Source organism: Sipha flava, unplaced genomic scaffold (assembly GCF_003268045.1).
Source record: "Sipha flava isolate LNK unplaced genomic scaffold, YSA_version1 224_pilon_pilon, whole genome shotgun sequence".
Classification (NCBI taxonomy): Eukaryota; Metazoa; Arthropoda; class Insecta; order Hemiptera; family Aphididae; genus Sipha; species Sipha flava.
Window position 1 is genome coordinate 382,636 of NW_020272857.1, and position 27,064 is coordinate 409,699.

The window sequence follows — 27,064 nt, forward strand, 5'->3', positions numbered from 1 at the left end:
CCCTTAAAATAGCTGGACCCCTGTACTCTAGATCCATCAGTCCCCCACTTGTGGAGGCCCCGAGTGCATCACTACTCATTTTTTTTTTTTAACAATAAATCATTAACACATGTTATTTTTTGTACTAATTTAATTCAAATTATAATACAATCCTTATCACTTCTTTATTATCACTACAAATTTTCTTCATGTAATTTATTATTCTTAGTTTGTTTTGAAAATTAAGTTATTTGATTTGTAATAATAATCATGATCTTCATATATAAAAAATTTGTATTTTAATAAAAAACTAAATTTACTTTTTATATATTTTGTACATAATTTCATTAGGTATTTTAAACTGATTATGTCTTCATCAGATTCAGGTATATCAACAATTCAATTTTGTAAAATAAATCAAAAACATTCAAAACAATTTATGTTATATATAATATCCTTATTACGTTTATTCATTTGATTTCTTTTAATGTCCCTCGATTTAACTAAAAATAAATCAATCTGTATAATTTTTTAATGTATTTTATAATGATTATATAAATAAAGTTGTTACTGATAATTAATAAATAATTATGTTTAATTATAATATTATTTTCAAAGCAATTCTTGATGACAACACTATAGTGGCCACTGATTTACCAAATGATACAGAAGCAGCTATAAAATATATAAAATCACTGTTGCCCGTAAATGTAAAGGACACATTGAAGTACCCACCTATTGTGTTTATTAATCAAATCTATGATATTATACATAATAAAACATTAATCAATAGAGAATTGGTTAGTAATAATAATTTCAATTATTTTTTTAGAACAAACTTTTAACATGAAGTTTTATTTCATAGGAAATATTACAAAAACAGTGTAAAATACAAAAACTTACAATTGGAACCTGTGATTTTTCTTCGGCTTTTATACTATATGAAGATTATGTTAAGTACATTTTAAATGTTTATCCTGATAAACCTTGTATTACCAAATTTTTAAATTCTATTTTGCCTTCAATTAAATCATTTGGAGTTGAAAAATGTGTATTAAAACAAAAGTTTAAACTTCAACAATATGAACTGACGTAAATTAATGTTTTAAATAAATTAGTCTGTGAATTTGTATAAATCAATAAACCAAAAATGTTTGATTTTTTCAGAGAATTAATTAATTGCGGACTTTTATTAATTAGAAATCAAGAAAGTTATTGGATATCTTTTCCATCATCTGGAAATTTTATTAAGCGTTATATTGAAGGTCGAAAATATATTATTCAAATTATAAAACGTCGAAAGTTTCAGGAGATATTAGAAAGTGTAAGTTATTATTATTTATTAGAAAAATAATAATTTAGTTTTTCATGTTTATTTGAATTAAAATAAAATTAAGTAAATAATTAATTCAATATTCATCATATATATGTACATTATGATATTCTCCATTTTTTTATTGATTTTTATCTGTTTTTGAAATATTATTTTTCAATTTTCTTTCTTTTCGTGAAATCTTATCCCATTATTATTTTTTATATTTACATCAACAAAGTTGTTTAGTTATTTATAATTTTGATAGTACTAAATTTTATATCTTTATTACAGCATGAAACAAAATAAATTATTTTACCATTGTGCAAATTTCGAAAGTAGTATTTTAAGTAATTTTTATCTGAAGATATTTTTATCATAATAATTTCCAAATTGAGATGTGATAAGTTTTTTAATTGTATTTACAATAATCTTCTATTACTTAATTTCTATCGATTTAACTAGTGATATTATCATATAAGTATGTAAGTAATATTATATAAGTTATAATAGTTTTGTGTTCCTTTGTTTAAAGGAACTTCAAACCTCATTCCCAATATAGGCATTAATATTTATTTTTATCTAATTATGTAATATATATTGTATTTATTGTTTTAGGACTTGGAAGCTAGATGTGCTAAAGTATCAAAAATAAATGAACTTGGTTTTAAATACTTTTTACATGATATCAAAGGATCCAATGATATAGTAATGTAATATGAACACAATTTTATTATTAAATACATTTTAATCAAATAATATAACATTTAGAATAAATACAACTTCTGGATGCCTTTTGAGAATTGCTTGAACAAAAACATTTTATGTAATTGGAATGGCTTGGATTTATGAACAATATATTAGATGGTAATACATTATAAAAATAAAATGTACAAACAAATTATTTGAGAAACTCAATATTACTCTATAAACATTATACTGATCCAACCCTGTCTCTTGGTATGAGCCTAAGCTCTGATCCATGTTTGAGAAATACAACACCGGCTGTTTGCTGTGGATTTATACCAATTCCATCATTTGTGATGATTGCGGATGTTTCAGCTGTTACTTTGAACTCTTCAGCTGCAAATTTTAAAACTGCAGTAAATGGAGCTCCCTCTGGCACTTTGAGTATTTTAAATGGTAGCTTTGGATCCGATGTCAGTGTTATCTTAAACGCTACTGTTTGGACAGAATCTCCCATGTTCAGAAATTTATAAAAGCACAAAGTTACAAATTACTTTACACTCAAATTTAAAATTATTAAGATACTTTCACAAAACAAGATTTTTCAACTTGATCATATTTATTTTCTTATCATCGTTGATGTGGTATTCAGGGGTTACCAAAGTGTATTATCATAACCTTACGTGTTACTGAGTTCATATACACGCAAAATGTCCATGTAAACATTTAATACTTGGCAGTTTTAAAAATCTATTCAACAATATTTTAATCATCAAACAATATAATATTCATGTAAATAGCTAAATCAAATTTCTCATTTCGTTATGAGGCGTATTAGTACTAAAAACTATCACCAATTAGTTATTGAATTGAAAAGAAATATTTTGTGATGATGAATTTTACACATATTACTTTAAAGTTTTAATATTTAATAATTAAAATTTTTATATTTATTATGATTAAATTATTTTACGATAGATAAAAAAGAAGTACATTTTTAAAATGAGAGCTCATGTAATGACATTAGCCAACAGCATTATTGGTGTTAGTATTTTAGCTATGCCATTTTGTTATAAAGAGGTAAAATACATTTTATAATTTTTTTATGAACTATGTTAATGTAAAATCAACAATATAATTATCATTTTATTAATGTATGAATGTAGTGTGGAATAGTGTTATCAACTATATTATTGGTTTTGAGCAATTTAATGTCCAGAGCCTCTTGTTATTTTTTATTAAAATCTGCTATTAAATCGAGAACACGCGATTTTGAATTTTTGGGTAAGTAGGTATTTTTGTATAATTAAACAACTTATTTCATTGAGTTTAATAATTATATATTTTTCCTAGCATTTCATTTATTTGGAAAATTGGGGAAAGTCACTGTAGAATTATGCATAATAATGTTTCTTATGGGAACATGTATAGCCTTTTTTGTTGTTATGGGTGATTTAGGACCTCAAATTATTGGTGATACGTTTAACATAAAAAATACAACTGCTCTTCGCCCAAGTATTATGATTGGTAATTATATTAAGAAATTTAGTATTTTATTTGAATTAATTTAATGTTTTGTTATTAAATATTTTTAATTAAATTGGCATTTTATATAATTATATCAAGGTATTACCTTTATATGAATTTTGGTAAAAAGCTCTATTTCTAAATTATTATTTTAAATAATATTTTATTTTTATAGGTTTAGCTGCATTTGTAGTGTTGCCATTGGGATTGTTACGTGATGTTAATAGCTTAAATACAATTTGTACTGCAGCAATAATATTTTATGCTTGTTTAGTATTCAAGGTATATTTTTATATTCTATTAATAATATTTTTTAATTATTTATAATAATTGTTAATTAATTATTTTAATGATTTCAGATTTTTATTGAAGCTTTTGATAAACTTTTTACTTCTGTTTGGTTTTCTGAAATATATTTTTGGCAACCAGCTGGACTTCTCCAATGCTTACCAATATTTTCAATGTCTTTATTTTGTCAAACGTAAGTTTTCAATTACAATTAACTAGCAACAGGCCCGTATTTAAAAATTTGGCACCTTATGCATATAATTTATGCCCCCCCCCCCAAATAAATTTTATTTTTATTTTACATATGACATTATTGGATTATAAAACCAAATAAATAATAATAATATAACACTTATTATTTCGTCCATAATTGAGATTCTTTAATATTAAAATAACTTATAAATGAAAATCGTTTAATACTTTTTTTAATTATAACATAATGACTGAAATAGCTCTTTATGTATGTATTGTTATTTAGATTACTTACTGACTATAATGTATGTATTGTTTTTAACTCATAATATGCAAGCCTGTAACAAAGTCACAACTATTGAATGTTTCTATAATTTAATAACTTTTTATTAAATTATTGTTGTCATAACCATAACCTCCCCCTAACTTTTCAATGTATTCTGTATCTTTTTTTTTGTTTTCAAAATTTTATCTTTTTAAAGTTGTAGATGTAACTCATCGTTTTTTAATATTTAAAATCAATGTAATATTATAAATTTTTTTTTTACTCTATGTTAAATATTTCATTTAATACAATTCTAATGCAAATCTGGTATAAATTATATAAAAATGATTACTAACTATTTAAATTTATTTGAAAAAAATAAATAATTGTTACATTTTATTCCCACACATCAACATTATATCAGGGTTGGTAATATACGCGTTTAAAACGTTTTATACGTTACACGTATAATATCCTACATATAAAACGTATAATTCGGTTTGTTTTTGAAATTCACTCTTAAAAATTAAATATAATTCCTATTTCAGATTAAGTAAGGTTTTTAAATTTTATACTTTGTAAAAATATATTTTACTACTATTTTATATGATATATCTACTTCAGTTTTTCGTTTATAATCTATTATTATAAAATATTAAAAGTGTTACAAATATCCCAAGTACAATGAATTTACTATAAATATGCCAGTGATAAAATAATTATAATTATTAACAATAGATTAATAGCACCACAATTGTTTATTTATAATTTATATTTTCTTATTTTATTGTGTTTAAATTATAAATGCTTTTTTGTTTATAAGAGATTTTATTTTTATTCAGTATAAAACTTATAAAACTACTTGTTTTATACTATACCGTATTATACGTTTTAACCCTGTAATTGATCAGGAATCTATAAAAAATTACTTTTTTTTTACAATTTAAAAATTCTTAATGAATGCAATTATTATGTACATAATTACATATAATTATAAAATTGTATTATTTGTAGACAATTATTTGATATATTCGAGTCAATATCAAATGAATCATTAGATAAATTAAATGCAATAATTCGTTCATCAATGAACATGTGCACTACTGTTTACATCAGTGTTGGGATTCTTGGATATATTGCATACCATGATTCAACATTAACAGGTAAAAATGTATTTTATTTTATTAAATGTATACAATAGTTTGTAATAAATACTCGGAATTTTCTGACCACATACAATTGTTATTGTTTTTTCTATATATTTTTGACTTCCCACAAAACTTGCAAGACCATTTTATCGCACCTTTAGACTTTTTAACTGTTCGACATGTTACTGTTTTTCCTGGTATTAGCATTGTATTACATCCTTTGCAGATATTTCTTTTTATTTCTGGATCAATTTTCAATAAACTTTTTTGAGTAAATCCTTTTAATATAGAATTATATGTTGATGATAAACCAGGACATTGATCAGCCAGAGCAGTACTTAATTGATATAAATAATTTACTCGATTATGATTTATATCAATATTGAATTCTTGTTTTTTATTTTCAATTGTTGTCATATTGTTGTGTTGTTGTACAGTTGCTTATTACCTACAATTTTAAAATATTGATTGCTATCATTTCAATATTTAACTCTTTCCTAGTTAAAAAAAAAAATACATCAAATATTATTATAGTTACCAAATTTAAATGCTTTATTGATTGATTTAATTTTTGCTTACTTCGATAAAGTGGTAATATCTTGTAATCAAATTACTCTATTAATGTAATGTTATTGTGTACATCAGCAAATATGGGAACATATTTAATATTTTTTACTCTTATCAAAATACGATAGTGATAAGGTATTCATGTGATATTTTGATAGTAATATATTAATTTTCAGTGTAGCCAAAAGTATTTTAGACAAATATATTTTTATAAAGTTATTCATCATTTATTTGTTTTATTAGAAATATATTACTCTATTGTTCTGTGTTTACATTTAGGGGCTGACTGGGTATTGAGGGATCCGGGGGAGTCAACTGGACCTATTATTGTTGTTACATTATAATTATTAAATATTTTTAGTTAACTGTGCTCAATTCATCCAAATTTTTATGTTCTAATAGTAAATGATTGGTATTTTACCATTAAAATTTAATATTACATTTTGTATTCAGTTAATTTATATGACACTATCAAGGGCCGAGGAGGCGATTTATCGTTCGGATTAATTATGGCTTAATAAAAACATTAATTTTATTATAGTTTAAGTTTTGAAATTTAGTTTTAACTGTATTATCATGTAAAAACTTGTAATTTAAAAAGGCAATGTATACAAAATATATTATAATAATATATGTGTGTATGCAAGGCCGTATCTGGGGGGAGTCTAGGGTGTCTGGACCCCCTCCCCGAAATGTCTTCAATATTTTACGAAAGTTTAAAATACTTATCTATTTTTAATACCAACATAAATATTTTCAGTCAAAAATGACTTAAGCTCCAATTAATCATTGACTGCTTTTAATGTTATATCATAATATCATATAAAAATATGGTATTAATTTTAATAAAAGAAGATTAAATCATTTTCTGTCTTATTTTTAATCAAATATCAAAAGTTCAAATCAATATTCAATAAAATTACAATATACATGTTTTGAATCCTTCCCGAAAAAAATTTCTAGTTATGGTATTGTGTGTATGTACAACCAGTTAATATAATATTTATTACATAATATGAATCTTATTATATAAAATATATATTTACTATTATCATGATACATATAAATATGTATTAATATAGCGATGCAATATTTCTCAAGCTTGTTAGGATTAGCCTGTGTTCGGATTATCGAGACCTAACATTATATATAAGAGGAGACCTTTTTTTATATTCTGATTTTGTGACGACATAATCAAACATTTTCCAATTCCCCTCTCCCTCCTCTCCGATAAATAAAAAAAAATATCAGGTGAAGTGATTGCACTTATGAGAATATTTAATATACAACTCTGTGAAAAAGTTAAAGAAATGTTAAATAGTGTCATAAAAAATTAGAACTTAAAAGAGACCTGTTATTTTATACATATAAGGATTATTGAATCAATTGTACAAATTCTAAGTATTTGTATAGTATGATTAATTATGTAATATTCATATTATTAATAAATATCATTATATTTTAATAATGTTTATACATAATATATTAAAAAAAATTATTTTAAAATTGTTATTATTAAATAATACAAAATAATTTATTTGATTATATATTAAAATATATATTTAACAGATTAAATGTTGAATTTTAATAAATATTTTACAAAAAATTTGTTATAATATCTTTAGGGAATATTCTCACTAGCTTTTCACAATGTTTATCCAGTGATATAATAAAAATGGGCTTTGTGATGTCTATTGCTGTCAGTTTTCCTTTGGTAATATTTCCATGTCGTTCATCAATATATTCCCTTATTGCTACAAAAGTGAGTATTAATTTAATTTATATTTAAATTAATCTAAGTAAAAATGTTTATTTAAATAAATATAATTTCAATTATTTTTTTATTAGGACTATGTTCTTGTATCAGGAGGAAGACAACATATTGCTGAAACTCCTTTTAAATGCATCACATTTTTCATTGTAATATTTTCTTTATTAACTGGCCTTATAATGCCTAATATTGAAGTTGTGTTAGGACTAATTGGATCTACTATTGGAGTCATGATTAATGTAATGTTTCCTTCCATGTTTTTGGTGCGAGTTTCCAATAAAAATCTTAAAGAAAGATTTTGGGCAAGAGTAAGTTTATAACTAACAAATATTTCTAAAGGCTTTGCATCCAAATAATTTTTATTTTACATTAAATTTTTGGTAATATCAAATTACTCAAATTTAGTTTTTTCTTAAGGTTAGATAATAATTATATATAATGTGTTTTATTTTGAATTGATCTTAAAATTAATTTGAATGTAAAGTCTGGATATTTAAATTATATAATAATAAATATTTCTGTATATAATAAACATATTCAATTTATATTAATTATAATTCTATTATTTTCAGTTTATTTTTTTTGTAGGTATTTTTATTATGGTAATGGGAACTTTGGCTAATATTTATGCTATACAACAATCACTTTCAACTACAAAACAAGTCAATAAAGATATTATTTCTGCTGATTTAATAGCTCACACATTAAATAAACAACAGTTAAACAATAATAGTAAGTACATATATTTTCTTTATTTTTTTCATAATCAAATCTAGAAAATCATATATCTATTTTTAGTAACAACTTGTTTTTTGTAATACTTATCTAATAAATTATAATTCAAATATAATTTGAAATAATTATTTATTATTAAATTATGCTTTTGATTCATACTACATTATATGAGTGTAATTTATTATATTATATTTTCTAAATAATTATTTAGTATATTTTATAATTATTTACAAATGATTTAATTTAAACTAGATTTTAATCAATTAATATTGGATATAATAATATTTTATCTTTCAAATAGCATTTAAATTAATAGTAATATTTTATACTATTTTTTTTTTTTTTTTTAAACTTTTATATAAAAAAAAAATGATCTTATTTATTTAAACTAATATAAAAATTTCTTATACTTTTGTACAAAATAATGTTTTAGAAGTGGAGTCTTTGGATTTAAAATCTGAAGATAAACTTGAAGTTATTAAACCAAAGTCAAAACCATTTGAAGAAATACGAATTGAACCTCCTATCCCTGTAGAACCTGTTATGAAATCTAATGTTGTAAAACAAGAAAAAGCAGTAAAAGTCGATAATGGAAATTCTATAAGTAAAGATGCAATCAAAAGAGAAGATGAAGAATTAGAAAAAAGACCAGAAATTGAATTGCTTGAAAAATTAAAAAGTCATGAAAATGAGGAGAAAAAAATATTAGCTGAATCAAAACAAATTTTAGAAGAATTAAAAGATGCTCGCCAAGTACAATTTGAAAAAAATAAAAGGAAATCCAGGAAACATTTAGAAGACTTAAATGCAATAAATAATAAAGATGGAGATAAAAAAAATGTTGCTTCTTTGGATGAAAAAAATAATAAAACTGAAGGAGTAGTTAAAGATAAATTGCCCCCTTTCCCTTTAGTATTGAAAGAAGCTAACAAATCTAATAAAACCAAAATGGAATTGAATAGAGACAAGCGAGATTTGACATCTACAGTAGTTGATGATGAAAAAGAAGAAAACTGTAAAAAAAATGAAAAAGTTGTTAATAAAAATATTGTAGGAGTTGAAAATAAAAAAAATAAAGAAAATTATGTTGAAGATGTAATAGTGAAACATTAAATATTGAACATATCCATTTCTTCTATTTACCATTATGGTTGATCTCTATAATTTGCAATACTATATTTATAATATTTAAGTATTGAAATATGTACTTACCATAATTAAACAAGCTGCAATATTTTTTACCTCTTATGGAAGAATTTATGTTACTTTTAACATAATAAGTATGTTTTAATTATTTTTTCATTTATTAATTGAAAAGTTCCTATATGGTAAACTAATTATATATTTTTAATTACTTTATGTTACTAAACTTGTATTATATTCAAGAATAAATTCTCATATTGATACAGAAAAAATGTTTCTTTGAGTATTTTATTGAAATAACTGTATTTTCAATTATGTAACTATCATAAATCTATGTTATTTTTAATTATTTATGTTCATATGATTTTAATTTAATGTTCATGCATATATTAATTAGAAATGACCTGTTGTGTTTTTACATTATATAAGCTTTACTTAAGTGGAAATAACCTAAATCTAAAAAAAAAAACTGGTATTATGGGTGTTGCCTATTATGTTATACAATTATTAAATTATATTAGTATTATGTAAATATATATATATTTATTGATTTTTATTTTTTAATTAATTTTACAATATAATAAAAATGTATAAAATACATTTTATTTATGAAAATTAATTTGTTATTAAGTTAATAACATAAAATGTAATATGACTTATGTGCCTTATCAGTTCATGATTACATATATTTTATTTATTAATTGGTCTATTTTCTGTTTTAATCTTGTATTTTTTTAAGTATTTGAGTTATAATAAATAATAAATTTAAAATTTAAATTGAAATTATATTTTTTAATTTATTAAACCATATGTATGCATATTAATTACTGTTATAAATAATACTGAATATTGATTTTTATTATATAAAATTATTACCAACTCTTGCTGGGAGAAATGATACTGTTGAAACTTACTTGAAATTTTACGAGGCATGGAAATTAAAGCATAATTATTTTGGAAGATGATACTTTTGTTATTATTCTTGTTTCTATCAGTGACATGCTTTGAATTTTAAAAGGAGGGAGGAGATATACTTTCAAATTATAACTTAGTTTTTCAGAACAAAAGACATTTTAATGAATAATATATAATAGTTATGACACCCTCATCTATATTGTGAGATCATGAGAACTTTGTGTTTACATTTTATGGTTGTTTTTTATAATTTCTAATTTTTTTTGTTCCTAAGTTCCGAAAATGTATTATATTATAATGTTGATAACTACTTAGGCTAATATTTTGTAAACATTTTTCCATTTAGTTTTTGTTTTGTTGTTTAAAAGTATAATATTTTTTCAAGAGAAACTGTTATTACCTTTAATTTTTTTGGATGAAAATTTACATTAATACCTACATTTCATTTTTGAACACTAAATACCAAAATAAGTGACTATCACATTGTTGTATTATTGAATCATTCCTCATGAAATGTGCTCAATACAAATGTAATTTCTTAATTTGATTACTTCAGAATTTCATCATTAAATAGACAATAGTTGTACTAACAATTAAATATAATTGTCAGTAATGTAAGTTATTATAAGTATTTTGTTAACAGTAATGTAGAAATTGTGCATTTAAGCTTATTTTTCAGTATTTTAATTGACGGTAAAAAAATAGTCCGATTATTTTTTCAAATATTGAAGTTTACCCATACATACAAGTAATAGGGTGGAGCCACATTTTTTGGGAGATAAAAAATTCCGGATGAAAACCTTTTTTTGAGTAATAATAAACCCACTATTTTTAATTTCCCATTTGAGCATTCTATTATATATGTACGTATTAGCTTATCATAGAATATATTATTATTTACGTTATATAAATATTGGTATGTTATTAATTATTACATTATATATTAGTACATTTATAATAATTCCACTTGCATAAACGATCATTTATTTTTTTACACATGATAATATAAAACATTTTTCTTTATGACGAATTTTGTGTTTTTTATAACTGTTTCATTTTCATCAGGTTAAAGTTGGAGATGCAGTTTTGTTTGTTACTTAAAAACTGAAGAAGGGGAAATAATTGTTCTTAAAATAGAGTCTGACATAAATATACTGCATTGTCGAACGTATTATACAAGCTTAAAAGTGTTGAATCATTTCTGTTGAACAAATATTCATAATATTTGACATGAATTATTATATTTAAATAATTTCATCGCGATTGGTCTGCAACGAATCAATAATATGTGAAATATACGTGAATCATGTCACAAAGTCATTTTAAGTTCGAACGAAAATCAAGTGGTGTGTCGAGAAAACTAAAACAGGCAGGAAACGTATATAAAATACGAGAGTTCGAATTGGAAAAGGTAAATATATCTTATTAAATATATTTGTGGATTTAATTTTTATTATTTTTATTCTTGTTTTGGCACATGTGACCTTATTCTAAAATATTAGATTCAATAGGTAAATTTTCTCTGTACTTAATATTATATAGTAGGTACTTAGTATACTACTTACTACTTACCTTCGTGACTACGTGTTAATATAAATATTTATTTCTCAATTGGATTATTAACTACTGCACAGATACGTATAAAGTTAACTAAATATTAATTATATATCCACCTAAACGAGCTCTACTGAAAAATGTTTGTAATAAATTGGATTGAAAATTGTACAACATTTTGTAAGTTCTAACTGCTAATAGCAATAGCTGTTATGCAAAAATAAAGTTATAACTATTAACAATAATTTTAAGTTAAAAATATCAAGTCTTCAATTCAAATTAGTAAGTCCGTTTTGTACGTAAAATTGTTTTCAATAAATTTATTATTATTACTAATTATTTTATGAGTTATGAAATGTTTGTAACTATATAATTCAAAAAAAAAAAAAATCACTGTAATTTATAGGTTTATATAAAGTTTATAAAAAGATTTTATATAAGGATTAAATAAAGTTTTTATCAACTAGGTTAAATGTATCTGAAGTTTCCATAACCTATTAAGAATCGAACATTTTAATACATTTATATTAACAAACATAATGACATTTTATCAAATATATAATCAGATATATATCTATTTATCATACTATTTAATACATATTATAAATATACGTATTATTTTGAAATTAAATTAGATAATATACTAATATATGATCTAAGGATATACCAATACGAGTATACTATGTACCTGAAACAAATAACATTTCAATATGCATTGATAAAAAGATTAAATAAAGAAACAAAATAACAACATTTTTATAACGAACTGTTTAAACATTTTAATTCTTTTCCTCGTATGTTCGTATAATTACTTTCTAATCACAAATGAACACTTACAGGGGTGTGCTTAATGAGAGTTTTGGGTGTTCAACCTCCCCCCGCCAGAAACTTTATTAAAATTAAAGAAAAAAATTATTTAATATAAAACAATCTAAGTTTAATATCAAAAATATTTTCCAGGGCTACTTATATAATCCTTTGTCGACCTATCTAGTACTATAAAATTAGTTAGTTGAAAATTATTATCTTGTGAATTAAATACATTTGAAATACGTGGTACTAGAAAAATATTGAACCCTCTCCGAAAAAAATTTGTAGTCACACCCCTGGACACTTGTATAACTTACGATAATATATATATATATATATATATTCATATTTTTTCAACTAGGTACGTAAAAATCGTCAATATTCGTAATTATTGTAAATATTACAATTTACAATTCAATACGTATAAAAGACAGTATATGAAATACAGGGCTGGATTTAGTGCAAGTGTCGTATAAGCCCAGATATAATTTGCCGATCCTTCTTGTTTCTGTCTTTCCGTACTACGAAAAAAAAGGCAAATTTGAATTATTGAAAATTTGCTTTAACGTATTGAAAATAAAATTATAAGAAAAATGTTATTAAATAATAATTATTGAAATAAAGTTTACAAACAACATCATGAATAAAATACACACATTTTTACATTTTTTTAAAAATAACATTGTTTAAAAAGATTTTTCGACGACATACGCATATAATATTATTAATATGATTAATAGTATTATATATACTATTATATTATTAGTAATGATATTTAATATTTTATGAATAAATAAAAATAAAAGTTATATACCTAAAACCATAATAATTTTTAATACACGATCAAAACTAAATTACAAAAACCAAAATATAACAAATATATTTATAGTTTTTTTCAATATAATAAATTAACCATTCTTTAAATTTTACATCCCTAGGCCAAATACTCCAACTACTACTTACCAAATATTACCAAATACTACTTGTCGTATTATTTAATATTCTAATATTATTCCTAAAATGGTATTAAATATGTATAAATATAAAATATTTCGTTTTATTCGAAATCAACGAACAAGAACAACCAAGTAATGGATCTCTCTAAATTATTTTATTTTTTCGCCAACATTTTTATTAGAATTAGATGTTAGAATTATACTATTAAAGAAAATTATTTTTATCATTGGTACGACTCTCAATGGAAAGTTGCGAAACAACTTTGCTGACCCTTATAATACACATCACTACGTGCCGTAATATGTTAGTCGTGATGCAAGAGTCTCATGGGCGCAGCTAAAATTTGAATTGGGGGGGGGGCAAAAACATAAAGCGATTAGTCTTAAACTCGTAATTCAAATAATATACAGATAGACCATTGGATAACATATAAAACGTCAAAACGATTACACGTGTAGATAACACTCAGTCCCACTAAACTATTTTTAGACTTATATCTTATTTAATTTTTGATTTTAATGTAAAACTTACACATTTGGTATAAACAAATAGAATTCAGTTTGAGGCGCAGGGGAGGAAGTGTTCTCCTATCCCATCCTCGCTACGCTCATGAAGAGTGTTCATTTTCACCGATATTGTCGTCGACGATGATGAACGATATCATTTAATATTCGCAGTGGCGTAATTGAGAATGTTTCATGAGGGGGGATCAAAATAAATTTGTATGGCAAATTTGCGGGGGCAATGCTTGTGAAATTCAGTATCACAATTTAATTTGATATTTTTTAATACAATAATAATATCTTCAGCAAGGCTTACTGATTCTCTTAAATCAATTTTTTCTTTTTGTAGCAACTTACACAATGGTAATCCAAAAGAAAAAACCAATTGGAAAAATATTTTATTATAAAATAAAATAAATTATATTTATTAATTACTATTTACTTGTATAACTTGTAAGGATACAAGAAATTCTGAATCAATAGTTTTTAATAGTATATTAGCTTGCAGTTGATTCATTCCAATTAGGAATATTTTCTGTACCTATGATTCAACTACGAATGCAAATAGTTTAATAAAATCTGTTATCGCATCATAATGCTACACCCATCGTGTAGCACACAATCTTTATAAAGTTTTAACCTTAGGATCCTCATTACTATTTTCAATGTTGGTTAAAAGAACATTTTGACGATTTGGTGTATTAAAAAAAAACATAGACGTTTACGGATAAACATTTATAACCTGTTTTTTTTTTAGTTTCGTAATAATTTATAAGTTTGTATTTGAGTTATTTGTATGTTTAAGACAATATATAAATACAGCTCATGGGGGATCTATCCCCCATATCCCCCCCCCCCGTAATTACGCCTCTGAATATTCATACACAGTTTGTACGTATACAGTTCGTAGTTCTTAACCTAACGTGAATGTGTATCCTTTTTAAATAATTTAAATGAGTAACAATAAAAAAAATTATTATATATTGGGTTCATCCTATGTTAGAAGTTAGATATTTGGAAGGTACATTTTAAATAAATTTTAATAAATCATAGTTTTTTTCTAAATAAAAAAAACACTTCGTTACATTTGTTCTTTTTTTTATCCTGTCATTATAGTCGGTAGATCAATTGGTGAAATGTTGAATAATTATTTTAAGTTTTTTTTACGAAAATAATAAACAAATCAATAAAAATTGTTATAACTATCGATTTACAAACGATATTATCGGTCGTGTATGAAAACTGATCATCTGTTTGCGTTGAAATCGAAACGATAAAATATCGTCCGACACACGTTCGTCGAACAGCAAGCTGTCCACACCGGGTACCGTCGTATTACGAAACGATATTTTTATCGCATCAGCGGCGTCGACGCATAAACCGTCCATTTAAAAACGGGAAGTATCCATAGGTTCGCACCGTACGTGTCGAACGCTCCGTACGAAACAGATCGATTTATGATAGTGCGTTCATCGTATCCGCAGCAATCGGATTGCCACTGCCATTTGCAATCGGATTTTTAATAATAAAATTATTAATCGCATTTCCGTATGACGTCGTTCGCACCGGTCGGAAAAAAGCTGCTCCTCCGAGAGATTTCATCAGCATTACCGCTGGGCCGACGCGTACCATTCGTCAACTGCGTGTCTCAGTGAAAGTACCTGTATAACTTACTAAATACAAACAATTCTAAAATCCGTTTCATACGATACATACGAAGCGAACCTGTAAACGCTTACCTTAAAACTGCACGGTTTTACTTCTACCAACGATAACATCGTTTAACATTTAACTCGTCGGATGTTTACGGTTGTTGTTGTTGATATTGACATTCTACCGTTGCGCGTCCCCAGATAGACCTGACCGAGACGTTCGACATCGTGCAGATCGTCGGCGAGGGATGGTTCGGCAAGATACTGTTGGTCGAGCACCGTGGCACGGACAACGAGATGGTGCTGAAATCGTTGCCCAAGAACTACACAGCTGTGAAGGACTTCTACCGCGAGTTCCATTTCAGCTATCACCTGAGCGCGCACCGCAACATCGTGTCCACGTTCGACGTGGCATTCCAGACGGCCGGCTTCTACGTGTTCGCGCAGGAGTACGCGCCGCTGGGCGACCTCACGTCCAACATATCCGACAACGGTATCGGGGAGCTGCACAGCAAATGCGTCGCGAAACAGGTCGGTCGGGATGATTCCCAAGTGTAGCTCAACTAGAGCTCAAACATTGGAGGTGTTAAAATCGCTGAAAATTAAATTAAATGGCATTTAACTGTAATTACTATGGATTATATAGATCTGAAAAAAAAACAGGAGTGCTAAAAATCCTAATGCGCCTATGCATGCGTGGTCGTGGACGTAGTAGTCTTGGCGAGATTATTAGTATAAGACGGGAATAACGTGATTCGAAACCTCCTTGCGTTCAACTTGAATTTTCAAAGGGAAGGAGAACATTTCCTGGGAAAAATATCCTAACCTGGGAAAAATAATTTAAACATTTTATTTTACAACAGATAAAACAATCAAAATTAAACTATTAAATCAAACTTAATAAGGACGTCTGTGTTTTTATGAAAAAATATTGTAAAACATTATAAAATTATAAAAACATTTTAAACTATGATTTCGGATGAAAATTTTTGAATAAAAGCAAATTTTGTTAGGATACCACTGAGTTTCTGTGGGGGCTGTAGCATGCAAATACTATGCCCATGTGTGTGATTCATGTAAGTCGGATGTGAAAATCGAGAATCGAGTTCGGGTCATTAACGGTTAGACAGGTGCACAGTCTAGAAAATATCAAGTTGTTCTCCGCCGTACGAATCGATCAGTACATATTTACTATGATTGTACAGATGAAAACGCCACCAAAAACGTCGTGGATATATTTTTTTTCCACGAAATTTTCATGATAGTTAGGACTCGTATAGGTCGCAATTTAAATAATGGATAATATGTGAACGCATGTGCGCGCGTCTACATATATAACCTGTATAACCCGACTGTCGATCTTCCACGTGGTTACAAGTTTGGCCACAATTTTGTATACCACTATTTTTACCGATCTTTTTTATTGGTATAACGTATGAATGTACGCGGATGCAGTTGCAGTTCATCCGTAAACGCTAATGCCTTGCCAATGGGCAAGTAAACTTAGTATCAACAATTGCCGTCGGCCGGTCTGTAGCAGTGGTGGTCCTACGAGGAGGGGATCACCGCCTCCTTGGTCTATATTATATTACAACAAAAACCTGATAATATATCTATATTTTAAATTATTTTAAGTATTTTATTATAAGTCCGAAAAAGAACTTTTATTTTGTAATATTACATGAAATACATTTTTAAATTTAACAAACCATTTTTTTTATGACTACTATTTTTAAGGATTTTATTTGATATGAAAAATGTTTCACCTCTTCCCTCTTTGGAATTTGTCAAGGACCACCACTGGTTTATAGTGTTTTTACGTTATACTATGAAAACTTTATGTGTATACACGTACATATATATTTCTTAAGAAGCCTGCACGGCTCAATAGGTCATAATGATACTCGGCGTGCAGAATGTGCTATTTTTTGTTTTAGAATTTGTTTTGACTGAGCGATCTATATTTATACGTTTAAACTGCGATAAATCGATACGTAACTCGGCGTGTACATGTATTATTACGAAGTTACGTTGTACGTTGTTCAGGTATAATTTCATGCGTGATGGTTGCACAGGAAATTCCGGTAAAACTAAGACATTTTGGGTGCGATAACATTGAGGCAATTTTTTAGCAATATTTACACGAGTCTATACATACAACATAACATTCACAGTATCGTCTGCTGTGTATTATACTGTTTTTAATTATTAACATATGTTCAATGTTGCACGTATTGTCAATTATAATATTCACTTTGTGACGCGATCAATATTTTGTGTTATATACGCATACCTTTGTTTGTATATTATATAGCTGGTTTCTGCGATCCAGTACATACACAGTTACGACCTGGTCCACAGAGACATCAAACTGGACAATATTTTAGTTTTTAAAAGCGACTTTTCCAGAATAAAGCTATGCGATTTCGGCGAGACAAGAAAAAACGGCAGCTGGGTAACGCGTCGAAACGAATGGATTCCGTACATGCCTCCCGAAATCCTGGCCATAGATACCGAACACAAATACAAGTATGTCGACGACGTCTATAACTGTTACGTGATGATATACGCGCAATTTTATATTATTATTATAATGTTATATATTATAATCAATCTTTCTTTATTTAGAGTAGAAACTTCACATGACGTTTGGCAGTTTTCGGTCGTACTGTTCGTGTGTTTGACGGGCTGCTTGCCGTGGCAGAAAGCCAGTTCTGAGGATCCGAGGTTTGTCAGTTACGTTTATTGGTTGTCTAGCAACGGCATAATGAGTCCGTTCCGGAGGCCTAAACTGTTCAAGATGTTGACGTCCAACGCCCAAAGAATGTTTCGAAAGTTCCTACAACCCAATGTACAGACCAGGCCTAGTGTATTGGACGAAATACAAAATTTTATTGACGAACGGTGGCTGTCTAAATACATGTTGGACAAAAGTAAAGGTATTTTCACCTAAAATTATTTTTATTACATTTAAGTGAAATATTTGTTAAATATTCTCTATGCTGCATAATGGAAGGAATTGAAGTTTTACCGCGCAACAAAAATGTACTTCAAAATAAAACAATATTATAATAGAGCACCTATAATTTTTTTTTTATCATATTTGTTTAAATTGACAACATATAGTGATAAATATGTTATAATTGAATCTAGAACAAAATATCCTGTACTAAAATATCCAAGTCAAAACATCCAAGGTTAAAATATCTAACGGATAAAATATCCAGGGATAAAATAAATAATGTATTGGACAAAATATCCAAATAAAAAAATTATAAAAATCTGTATATCTATACATAATTTTTTTATTTTTTATTTTTATTTTTTATTTAGATGCATTGCTCATTTTTTAAAACAAAATTAACATTATTTAATATTTTATAATATAGTAATAAAATAATATTAGTAAAAATTAAACTACGAAAATAGCTGTATAATTTGTTTTATTTAAATACATTATTGTTCATTTTTAGATCACATTTTAATAACATTTAACATTAATAATACTTTATAATACAGTTATAAAATAATAATAATAAAAATAACATGTTGTGTTATATAATAATTATATCTTTAGTTTCATGTAGTGCATTATAACGTAACATAGTTTAATTTTTACTGATATTATTTTATTACTATATTATAAAATATTAAATAATGTTAATTTTGATTTAAAAATGAACAATGGATCTAAATAAAAAATAAATGAAAAAATAAAAAAATTATGTACAGATACACAGATTTTTATTATTTTTTTATTTGGATATTTTGTCCTATATATTAATTATTTTATCCCTGAATATTTTAACCATGGATGTTTTAACTTGGATATTTTAGTATAGGATATTTTGTCCTTGGATATTTTGTCCGAGATTCGAGCATTATATTGAACTATAAGATATTTTCTTAAGTTGGGAAATTTAAATGACCGCCTGCTATCAGCCAAAATATTTTTATATTTAGAAAAGGAACGTTCTACGTTTACGGAACTTATTGGTGCAAACTTAAAAAGTGGTAGGTAACTACTACTAATATCTGCAGGCAATCCTTCCATAGATTCATTTTTTTCCATTTATAATTTTCGATATTTTTTGTAGTTGATAAAATTCAACCTTTTTCTCCAAAACTTTTTTTAATTTTGTCATCAATTGCCTTAGCATGTGCAAATCCTTCAATTTTTTTAGAATGTATATTTTCTTTTGTAGTTTTAATTATTTTAATGGATTCAGTAAGTGCCATACATTGGATTTCAAGCCAAGTGATGGATGAAGAAATAAATCCATAATTTTTATAAATTAAAAAATTTACTCCTTCGTATAAATAATTGTCAAATATGCACTTATAAATAAAAAACGGTCAAATATGCAAAACAACTATAAATTTTAAATATGAACTTGTATTGCTATGAAACAAATTTCTATATAACTTAGCTATGTTTTTGATGATTATTTAAAAACATGCAAACTCCTAGAAGTCCCAAGCCCTAGTTATAATGAAAATATATTTACAAAATAAAATTAATAAAATAACTAAAATAACGATATTTAATGCGGGTTCATAATGTTCAATAATATAATTTTTTAATATTTTTTTTAATATCATATAATCACATTTGTTTACATAAATAATCAAATGATTCCAATGGAAAAATCTGTCAATTACCTAAATCTCACTATTGACCAAAGATTAATTTGGGCTGATCACATCAAAGCTCAAATAACTTCGCTTAACCTCAGGCTTGACAAATTAAAATCACTCCTCCGATCCAAAACCTTTCTTATTAATGAACTACTAATTTACAAATTTTACGTCTCGCAATGACATATGGAATTCAACTGTGGGGTATCTCGAAAAACTCAAACCTAATCAAATTTCAAGCGTTCCAATCAATAACTCTTCATGCCCTCTCCAATGCTCCCTAGCACTTTAGTAACCGCACCCTACACCATAACTTTAACTTACCACCAATATTCTCATTTGCCTTTTATCATTATAAAAAATTCCATAAAAACACCTTTAACCACTCTAACCCTCTAATATCTGAACTCTCTTCTTGCACAATACTTGACAGCCCTCTCCGTCGTCTTAAATGTAAATGGCCGTGCGATTTATTAAATAATACTTAGTACCTACTGAACAATTTTACCTCCCCTCTAAGTTCATAATTTGGAAGCAGTGTCACTGGTCGCACCCTTCCCTCGTGCCTGTCACGTCTAGTAATATTGTCATCATATTTACTTATTGGTTTTTTATATATACAGATTGTTAATGTCTTTTTAAAAAAATTTAAAAAAATAAAAAAATATAATCATATAAGAATGAACGACTGTTGGTAGAGTCAGGGCCAGCTCAAGGTATAGGCAAGCTAGGCACCTGCTTACAGCGGCACTTTAGTAGTGGCGGCATTTTCAAAATTGACTTGTACATTTTTTTTAGTCAATTAACAATTAATTTAATTATAAAATAAAATATTTTTTTCGGTATTTTGTAATTACAATTCCAACATTTAATTATTAATTGAAGCATTGAATTAATCATTATTTACTTTTACATTCTTTGTCTAGTAATTTATATTGTATAAAATAAATAAATCCAAAAAAACTTAATAATTTAATATTTCCTAATACTAAAAACAGGTATTTATATTGAACGTCCGTACTGTGAATAAAATAGCTAGGTAATGATTATTCTAAATCATTGTTACTTTGGTTACTAACAGTTTTGATATAAATTTATAAACATGAGATAAACTTATATTTTAAAACCAGAAAATAATAACAAATAATTATTTTCGTTTTTATCTAAATTTTGATGTCTTTTTTTTTTTTTTTTTTTTTTTACGGAAAATCTCCACCTCTTTTTTCCCCCCCCCCCCCCGTTAAATCTATTTGTTTTTAAAATATAATTTTGCTTTAATAATTTTGATTAATATTATAATAGTTTCATTTAAATATGAGTTTGATAAACGAACATTCTAGTTCGTCTAAAAAAGAAAAACATATTTTTAATTTAGAGGAATTCGGTAAGACAACACTTACGAACGTCATTATTTATTTGTATGCATTTACTTCTTCTTCGAGTGCCATATTCGTTAACGAACGTTAGCAATCATGTTAGCAATTTGATCTTTATTAATGGCTGTTCTGAATAAAGATATTGTTGATGTATTGAACCATTTTCGGAGGTTGTCCAACCAAGACATTTGAGGTCTTCCACAGCTCCTTTTTCCTACTATTTTACCCTGAATTATTAATTGTAGTAAATTATATTTTTCTGAATGTCGCATAACATGTCCTAGATACTGAAGTTTTCGTGATTTTATTGTTTTCACTATTTCAAGTTCTTTATTCATTCTTTCTAGTACATTGATATTTTTTGTGTGATCGCACCAACTAATTTTTTATATTCGGCGGTATATCCACATCTCAAATGCTTGAATTCGATTAATCGAAACTTTTGATAGAGTCCAAGTCTCTACTCCGTAAAGAAGTACGGTGAATACATAGCAACGAATCATTCTAATTCGGATATTCATGCTAATTTGATAACTACAGAAAATATTTTTCATTTTCACAAAAACCGCTCTGGCCTTTTCTATATGGCATTTTATTTCGTGAGAATGATCCCAGTCATCTATTAATGACTGTCCAAGATAAGTTATTTTTTGTACTTTATCTAAGGGGACATTTTTGAGTCTAAGGACATTTGTCGGATATTGTTCTTTATCAATTACCATATATTCGGTTTTTCGGGCATTTAAATTTAGGTCTAAGTTCTCATTAGCTGTTACTACTTTATTTAATATCGTTTGTAGGTCTTCTATGCTGCTAGCTATCAGTACAGTGTCATCTGCATATCTCAGGTTGTTAATAACCTTCCTATTTATGATAAAACCTTCTTCCGTATCTTCCAATGCTTCTGACATAATTTCTTCTGAATATAGATTGAAAAATATTGGCGAAAGGATACATCCTTGTCGAACTCCTCTCCTAATTCTGAAGTCATTAAAGAGTGTATTGTTTATTCTGATTTTAGCTTGTTTATGCCAATATAAGTTTGTTATGAATTGTAGGTCTATTCCATCTATACCAATTTTTCGTAGAATTTTAATCAGTTTTTCATGCTTCACTTTGTCAAATGCTTTCTCGACATCGATAAACCACAAATATACTTTTTGATTGATATCACGGTATCGTTGTACAAGTATTTATATGCTAAATAAAGATTCTTTAGTTCCAAGTCCGTTACGGAACCCAAATTGTTCTTGACTCATATGTTTCTCTGCTGTTTTGTAAATTCTGGCGTGAATAATTTTCAAGAATATTTTTAGTGTGTGGCTCATAAGACTGATTGTTCTATATTCATTGCATTTCTTTGCATTTGGCTTTTTAGGTATTGCTACAAATGTGGATTGTAGCCAGTCATTTGGTATATGACCAGTGTCGTATATAGTATTGAATAGTTCTGTTAAACGTGTGATGCAAGTGGAATTGGTCAAAGTCTTAAATAATTCTGTTGGTAGTTTATCAGGACCTTCTGCTTTTCTGTTTTTTGATTTATTTATGGCATTCTGCACTTCGGTTACCAATATCAGCTGTCCACTACCATCGAACGTTATTTTGTATTTTTCTGGTCGTATATCGTGGAAAAGTTCTTTTTCTTAATATTGTTGCCATATCTCAAATTTATTCTCTAGATTTGTTATTAGATTCCCATCTATATCTGTTAAAGTGCTTTCAGCGGATTTTGATACTATTTTAGCTGTTCCTTTAATTTTTTATGTAAATTGAAACTATCACCAACCATCATATAATTTTCATTTTCTTTACATTCATTTGTTTTGCGAAATGTTGTTCTTTTGCAGTTCTTATTTCTCTTTTTATTTGTTTGTGGATTTGTTTATATTGTTGGTCATTTATATTTTATTACGATCTTCTTTCATTCATTAAGTTAAAAATCTTGTCAGTCATCCATAGTTTTTTTTTTGTTTTGGTAATCTGTCCTAGTTTATTTTTGGCAACTTCTGTAATGGATTTTTTAAATGATTGCCATGTTTTTTCGATGCAGACTTCCGGTTTTTCCGTGTTGGTTGTTTTATTCTCTTAAGTTTAACTTTGAATTATTTGAATATTTCTCCTGGGGGGGGGGGGGGGGCATTTACACTAGCATTTCATAAATTGAGAGAATATTGTATCAAAACTATTTTTCATTTATTACTTGTTACACTATTTTCATGATTCATTAGTTTTACTCATGAATTCGTTTTTATTATAATATTTTAATTACGTTTATACATCTATAAAAAAACGAAATAATCAAATAAAGAAGAAAAAATGGAAATAATAGCATTTTGGGATATCACAATAGTATATAATATATAATTGACAAACACTGAAGTATATATTTAAATTCGAAATTTGTGATCGACACTGCTTATTCTGCTTACAGCTATTTCAGACGATATTGACGAGCTAAGTCCGTCTCTGTACAGTTATCAAACAGATCAGGAGGAGAACAAGAAATTCTTGCTGGCCTTTTCCAACTGTGGCATCGAGACTGTCGTCGTTGATAGAGCGACGAAGAAAGAACGCATCAAACAGTGGATCCAGTCAAGTGTCATCGAAGAGGAAGAAGAAGATGATGACTCTAGCGAAGAAGCTAGTAAGTTGAGTTTATCACGCAGAAGTAGCAGTGATACAGAAGAAAACGAATTGTATGCGTTAGCCAAACGTGATGTATAGACTTTTACTAAAATGGGTTTCCTACAAAAATTCAAGTATAATACATATTGGTATATAAAAGACTGTATAAAATATATTGTGTACATATTTTTATATCTACAACATTAATACAACCCAATCGTAGCAAACTTTTTCTTAGAATGTATTGGTAAATAATTTTACTCATATCGTTACAACGGTAAAATACATTTTATAAATTGTATAAATCTCTGGCCATCTATATAAACTAAACACATAATATTAACAATTAGTATATTATTGACTAATAGTTAGCTAAATCGTTATAATATTCTTAATTTATTCAATACAATTAATATCTAAAACATTTATATTGACTAAAAATATTTGTTTATTCCATTAAAATTAACAAAAATAATTTAATGAAAATATTTATTTATAAATATATTATATACATTTTTTTAACTCTTTATTTCGATTATATTTTTTATTTGTTTTATCCTATACAAACGCTCATATTTAATTTATAAAAGTACATTGCACCAGCTGTAAATAATATTATCTTGCGGTAGTAAGAGAGTAAATAAATTATACTATATTGATGCTTTTCTGAGTGTATAGAAACAGGTGTAATACCTTATGTTGAACAAATTGAACATCGAATGTTGATTGAAAAGTTAAAGTGAGCAGTGATGCATACCGAAATCATCTTCCAAGTAAAATAATTATTCAATATTACAAGTCTTACTATATTTCTGCATAGAGTTCTAAAAGATTCCCCAATTTATAAAGTTGTTATAAGCACATGACTCTCTCCAAAAAATCTTGTGCGCTACTGATGATGGGTATATGCAAATAGTTTAGTATTAGGTATATTGAATATTAAGTATAACTGTAAAAGTACTTAAAAATATAAATGTAATATTAGTATAACCAATAAGTTGTATACATATAAACATAAAGAAAAACAAAATAACATTAAGCAAAAGATAGTAGGTACATATATTTAAACAATTATAATACTCTTAAATTAGACAAATTGAGTGAATTGTTGGAATTTTTTTTGCCAATATATTTTAACATGGAGGTCAATGTTGAAGGTAAGTGAATTTTTTTAACTTAATAATTTTTAAAGTACGTGAGGTTACGCAATTTTAGTTTGATTTTAATTTGTGTAAGTATTATACATATTTAAAAAAGGTTTAATTAATAATTTAATAATATTAACTACAAAACAAAATATATTTAAATTTATTTTATTTGAATAACTTTTTTTGCCTCTATCTGCCTATAGAGTTCTCAAAATATTTTGTTTTATTTTGCTTCTTCTAACAATAATATTAAGAGAATAAATTTCACAAATTAAAATGTAATCAATTTTTCAAGAAAAAGGTTAAGTTTTTGTGACTTAAATATAAAAATTAGATGTATGCTGTCGCTGGTTTTTTTTGTAGACATTATCAAACTCTACAAATTTTCTCTAGAACTTAATAATATTTATCTCATCGTTCAGGAAGCGGTCGTAAGAAACATTTTCGTTCGACGTTTTTTCTCCGACTTACTGTGAAAATTTGACTACCATGAAAAAGTCTTTTCATTTTTCGGGTTAATATATAACTATGACACTCACAATTAATGTGGCTTTCTATTCGTAAAATAATTTCCAAATCGGTTCAGTTAATCCACTATACAACCTCATAAATCTTACCTCTTTATAATAGTATATATGTAGTAGTATAAATATAAATAGATTTCAAATAGCAATTAATGTTTAATAATTAGATTAAAAGGATTTATATGGATATATTCAGGCTAAAAAGTTAAACATAAAAAGCTTAATTTTTAAAAAAAAATTTAATTTTTGCAAGCTAAATTAATATTTAGGACAACTGTGCGTCGCTAGTGAGCATGTGCACAATGCTTTGATGCTTCATAAGATATTATTAGTAAATCACAGATCAGGAATCATCTATTTTTAAACTTTTTTAAAACCATTTAAAGTTCGTTCAAAACAGTTAAATAAAAACTTGACATCATAAAAAAAAAAAAATATGTAAAATAACAACTCTGTTTAAGTATACATTATTCCAAAAATTATGTCTGAAATACAAACTAATTTTTTGTATATACTTTATAGTTGTAAGACTAATAGTGTAACTATATTTAATATTTTAGTTTATTGAAAATTAGACTCAAATAAAAGTTTTAACACGAAAGTTTTTCGATTTCCTCAGTAGTGTTTAGAACAAAAAAAAAGAATAAGAAAGCATAAAGAATTAATATTAATATTAATTTTAAATTTCTTTGAGATTGTTAAAAATATATACAGATTTTTTAATTACTTCAATTGTTTTTTTTCA

At 26.2% G+C, this 27,064-nt stretch overlaps 4 protein-coding genes across 5 annotated transcripts; 3 read left to right on the forward strand and 1 right to left on the reverse strand.

Annotated features, from left to right (window-relative positions):
* Positions 1 to 247: 247 nt before the first annotated feature.
* Positions 248 to 2,158, forward strand: LOC112683310 (serine/threonine-protein kinase 19-like). Of its 2 annotated transcripts, none has more exons than XM_025554283.1 (6): positions 248 to 365; positions 598 to 779; positions 845 to 1,071; positions 1,147 to 1,303; positions 1,910 to 2,004; positions 2,063 to 2,158. In XM_025554283.1, exons 1-6 carry the CDS (start codon positions 347 to 349, stop codon positions 2,100 to 2,102), a joined length of 720 nt encoding a protein of 239 aa, XP_025410068.1. In that variant the 5' UTR covers positions 248 to 346; the 3' UTR covers positions 2,103 to 2,158. The 2 variants fall into 2 exon arrangements, with proteins under 2 accessions (XP_025410068.1, XP_025410067.1); XM_025554282.1 differs by having other exon boundaries at positions 1,910 to 1,999.
* Positions 2,159 to 2,178: 20 nt separating this feature from the next.
* Positions 2,179 to 2,591, reverse strand: LOC112683312 (ubiquitin-fold modifier 1). The gene has a single exon (XM_025554284.1). It carries the CDS (start codon positions 2,493 to 2,495, stop codon positions 2,226 to 2,228), a length of 270 nt encoding a protein of 89 aa, XP_025410069.1. The 5' UTR covers positions 2,496 to 2,591; the 3' UTR covers positions 2,179 to 2,225.
* Positions 2,592 to 2,843: 252 nt separating this feature from the next.
* Positions 2,844 to 9,642, forward strand: LOC112683309 (putative sodium-coupled neutral amino acid transporter 10). The gene is made up of 10 exons (XM_025554281.1): positions 2,844 to 3,058; positions 3,145 to 3,262; positions 3,332 to 3,505; positions 3,681 to 3,787; positions 3,865 to 3,986; positions 5,265 to 5,413; positions 7,591 to 7,727; positions 7,814 to 8,044; positions 8,309 to 8,468; positions 8,905 to 9,642. Exons 1-10 carry the CDS (start codon positions 2,981 to 2,983, stop codon positions 9,582 to 9,584), a joined length of 1,956 nt encoding a protein of 651 aa, XP_025410066.1. The 5' UTR covers positions 2,844 to 2,980; the 3' UTR covers positions 9,585 to 9,642.
* A 2,040-nt stretch (positions 9,643 to 11,682) lies between these two features.
* Positions 11,683 to 25,001, forward strand: LOC112683313 (serine/threonine-protein kinase SBK1). Its single transcript, XM_025554285.1, has 5 exons — positions 11,683 to 11,940; positions 16,207 to 16,536; positions 18,320 to 18,534; positions 18,634 to 18,944; positions 24,454 to 25,001. The coding sequence occupies exons 1-5, from the start codon at positions 11,836 to 11,838 to the stop codon at positions 24,744 to 24,746; spliced, it is 1,254 nt and encodes a 417-aa protein (XP_025410070.1). The 5' UTR covers positions 11,683 to 11,835; the 3' UTR covers positions 24,747 to 25,001.
* Positions 25,002 to 27,064: the final 2,063 nt, after the last annotated feature.

Excerpts from the sequence above, each read along its gene's own strand:
- LOC112683310 (XM_025554282.1), top strand. Across the intron at positions 780-844 it reads CATTAATCAATAGAGAATTG|GAAATATTACAAAAACAGTG; the intron begins GTTAGTAATAAT and ends TTTATTTCATAG. Across the intron at positions 1,072-1,146 it reads CTTCAACAATATGAACTGAC|AGAATTAATTAATTGCGGAC; the intron begins GTAAATTAATGT and ends TGATTTTTTCAG.
- LOC112683312 (XM_025554284.1), bottom strand. The coding sequence starts at position 2,495 with ATGGGAGATTCTGTCCAAACAGTAGCGTTTAAGATAACACTGACATCG.
- LOC112683309 (XM_025554281.1), top strand. The coding sequence starts at position 2,981 with ATGAGAGCTCATGTAATGACATTAGCCAACAGCATTATTGGTGTTAGT. Across the intron at positions 3,987-5,264 it reads ATGTCTTTATTTTGTCAAAC|ACAATTATTTGATATATTCG; the intron begins GTAAGTTTTCAA and ends TATTATTTGTAG. Across the intron at positions 8,045-8,308 it reads AAGAAAGATTTTGGGCAAGA|TTTATTTTTTTTGTAGGTAT; the intron begins GTAAGTTTATAA and ends TATTATTTTCAG.
- LOC112683313 (XM_025554285.1), top strand. The coding sequence starts at position 11,836 with ATGTCACAAAGTCATTTTAAGTTCGAACGAAAATCAAGTGGTGTGTCG. Across the intron at positions 16,537-18,319 it reads GCAAATGCGTCGCGAAACAG|CTGGTTTCTGCGATCCAGTA; the intron begins GTCGGTCGGGAT and ends TATATTATATAG. Across the intron at positions 18,535-18,633 it reads GATACCGAACACAAATACAA|AGTAGAAACTTCACATGACG; the intron begins GTATGTCGACGA and ends TTCTTTATTTAG.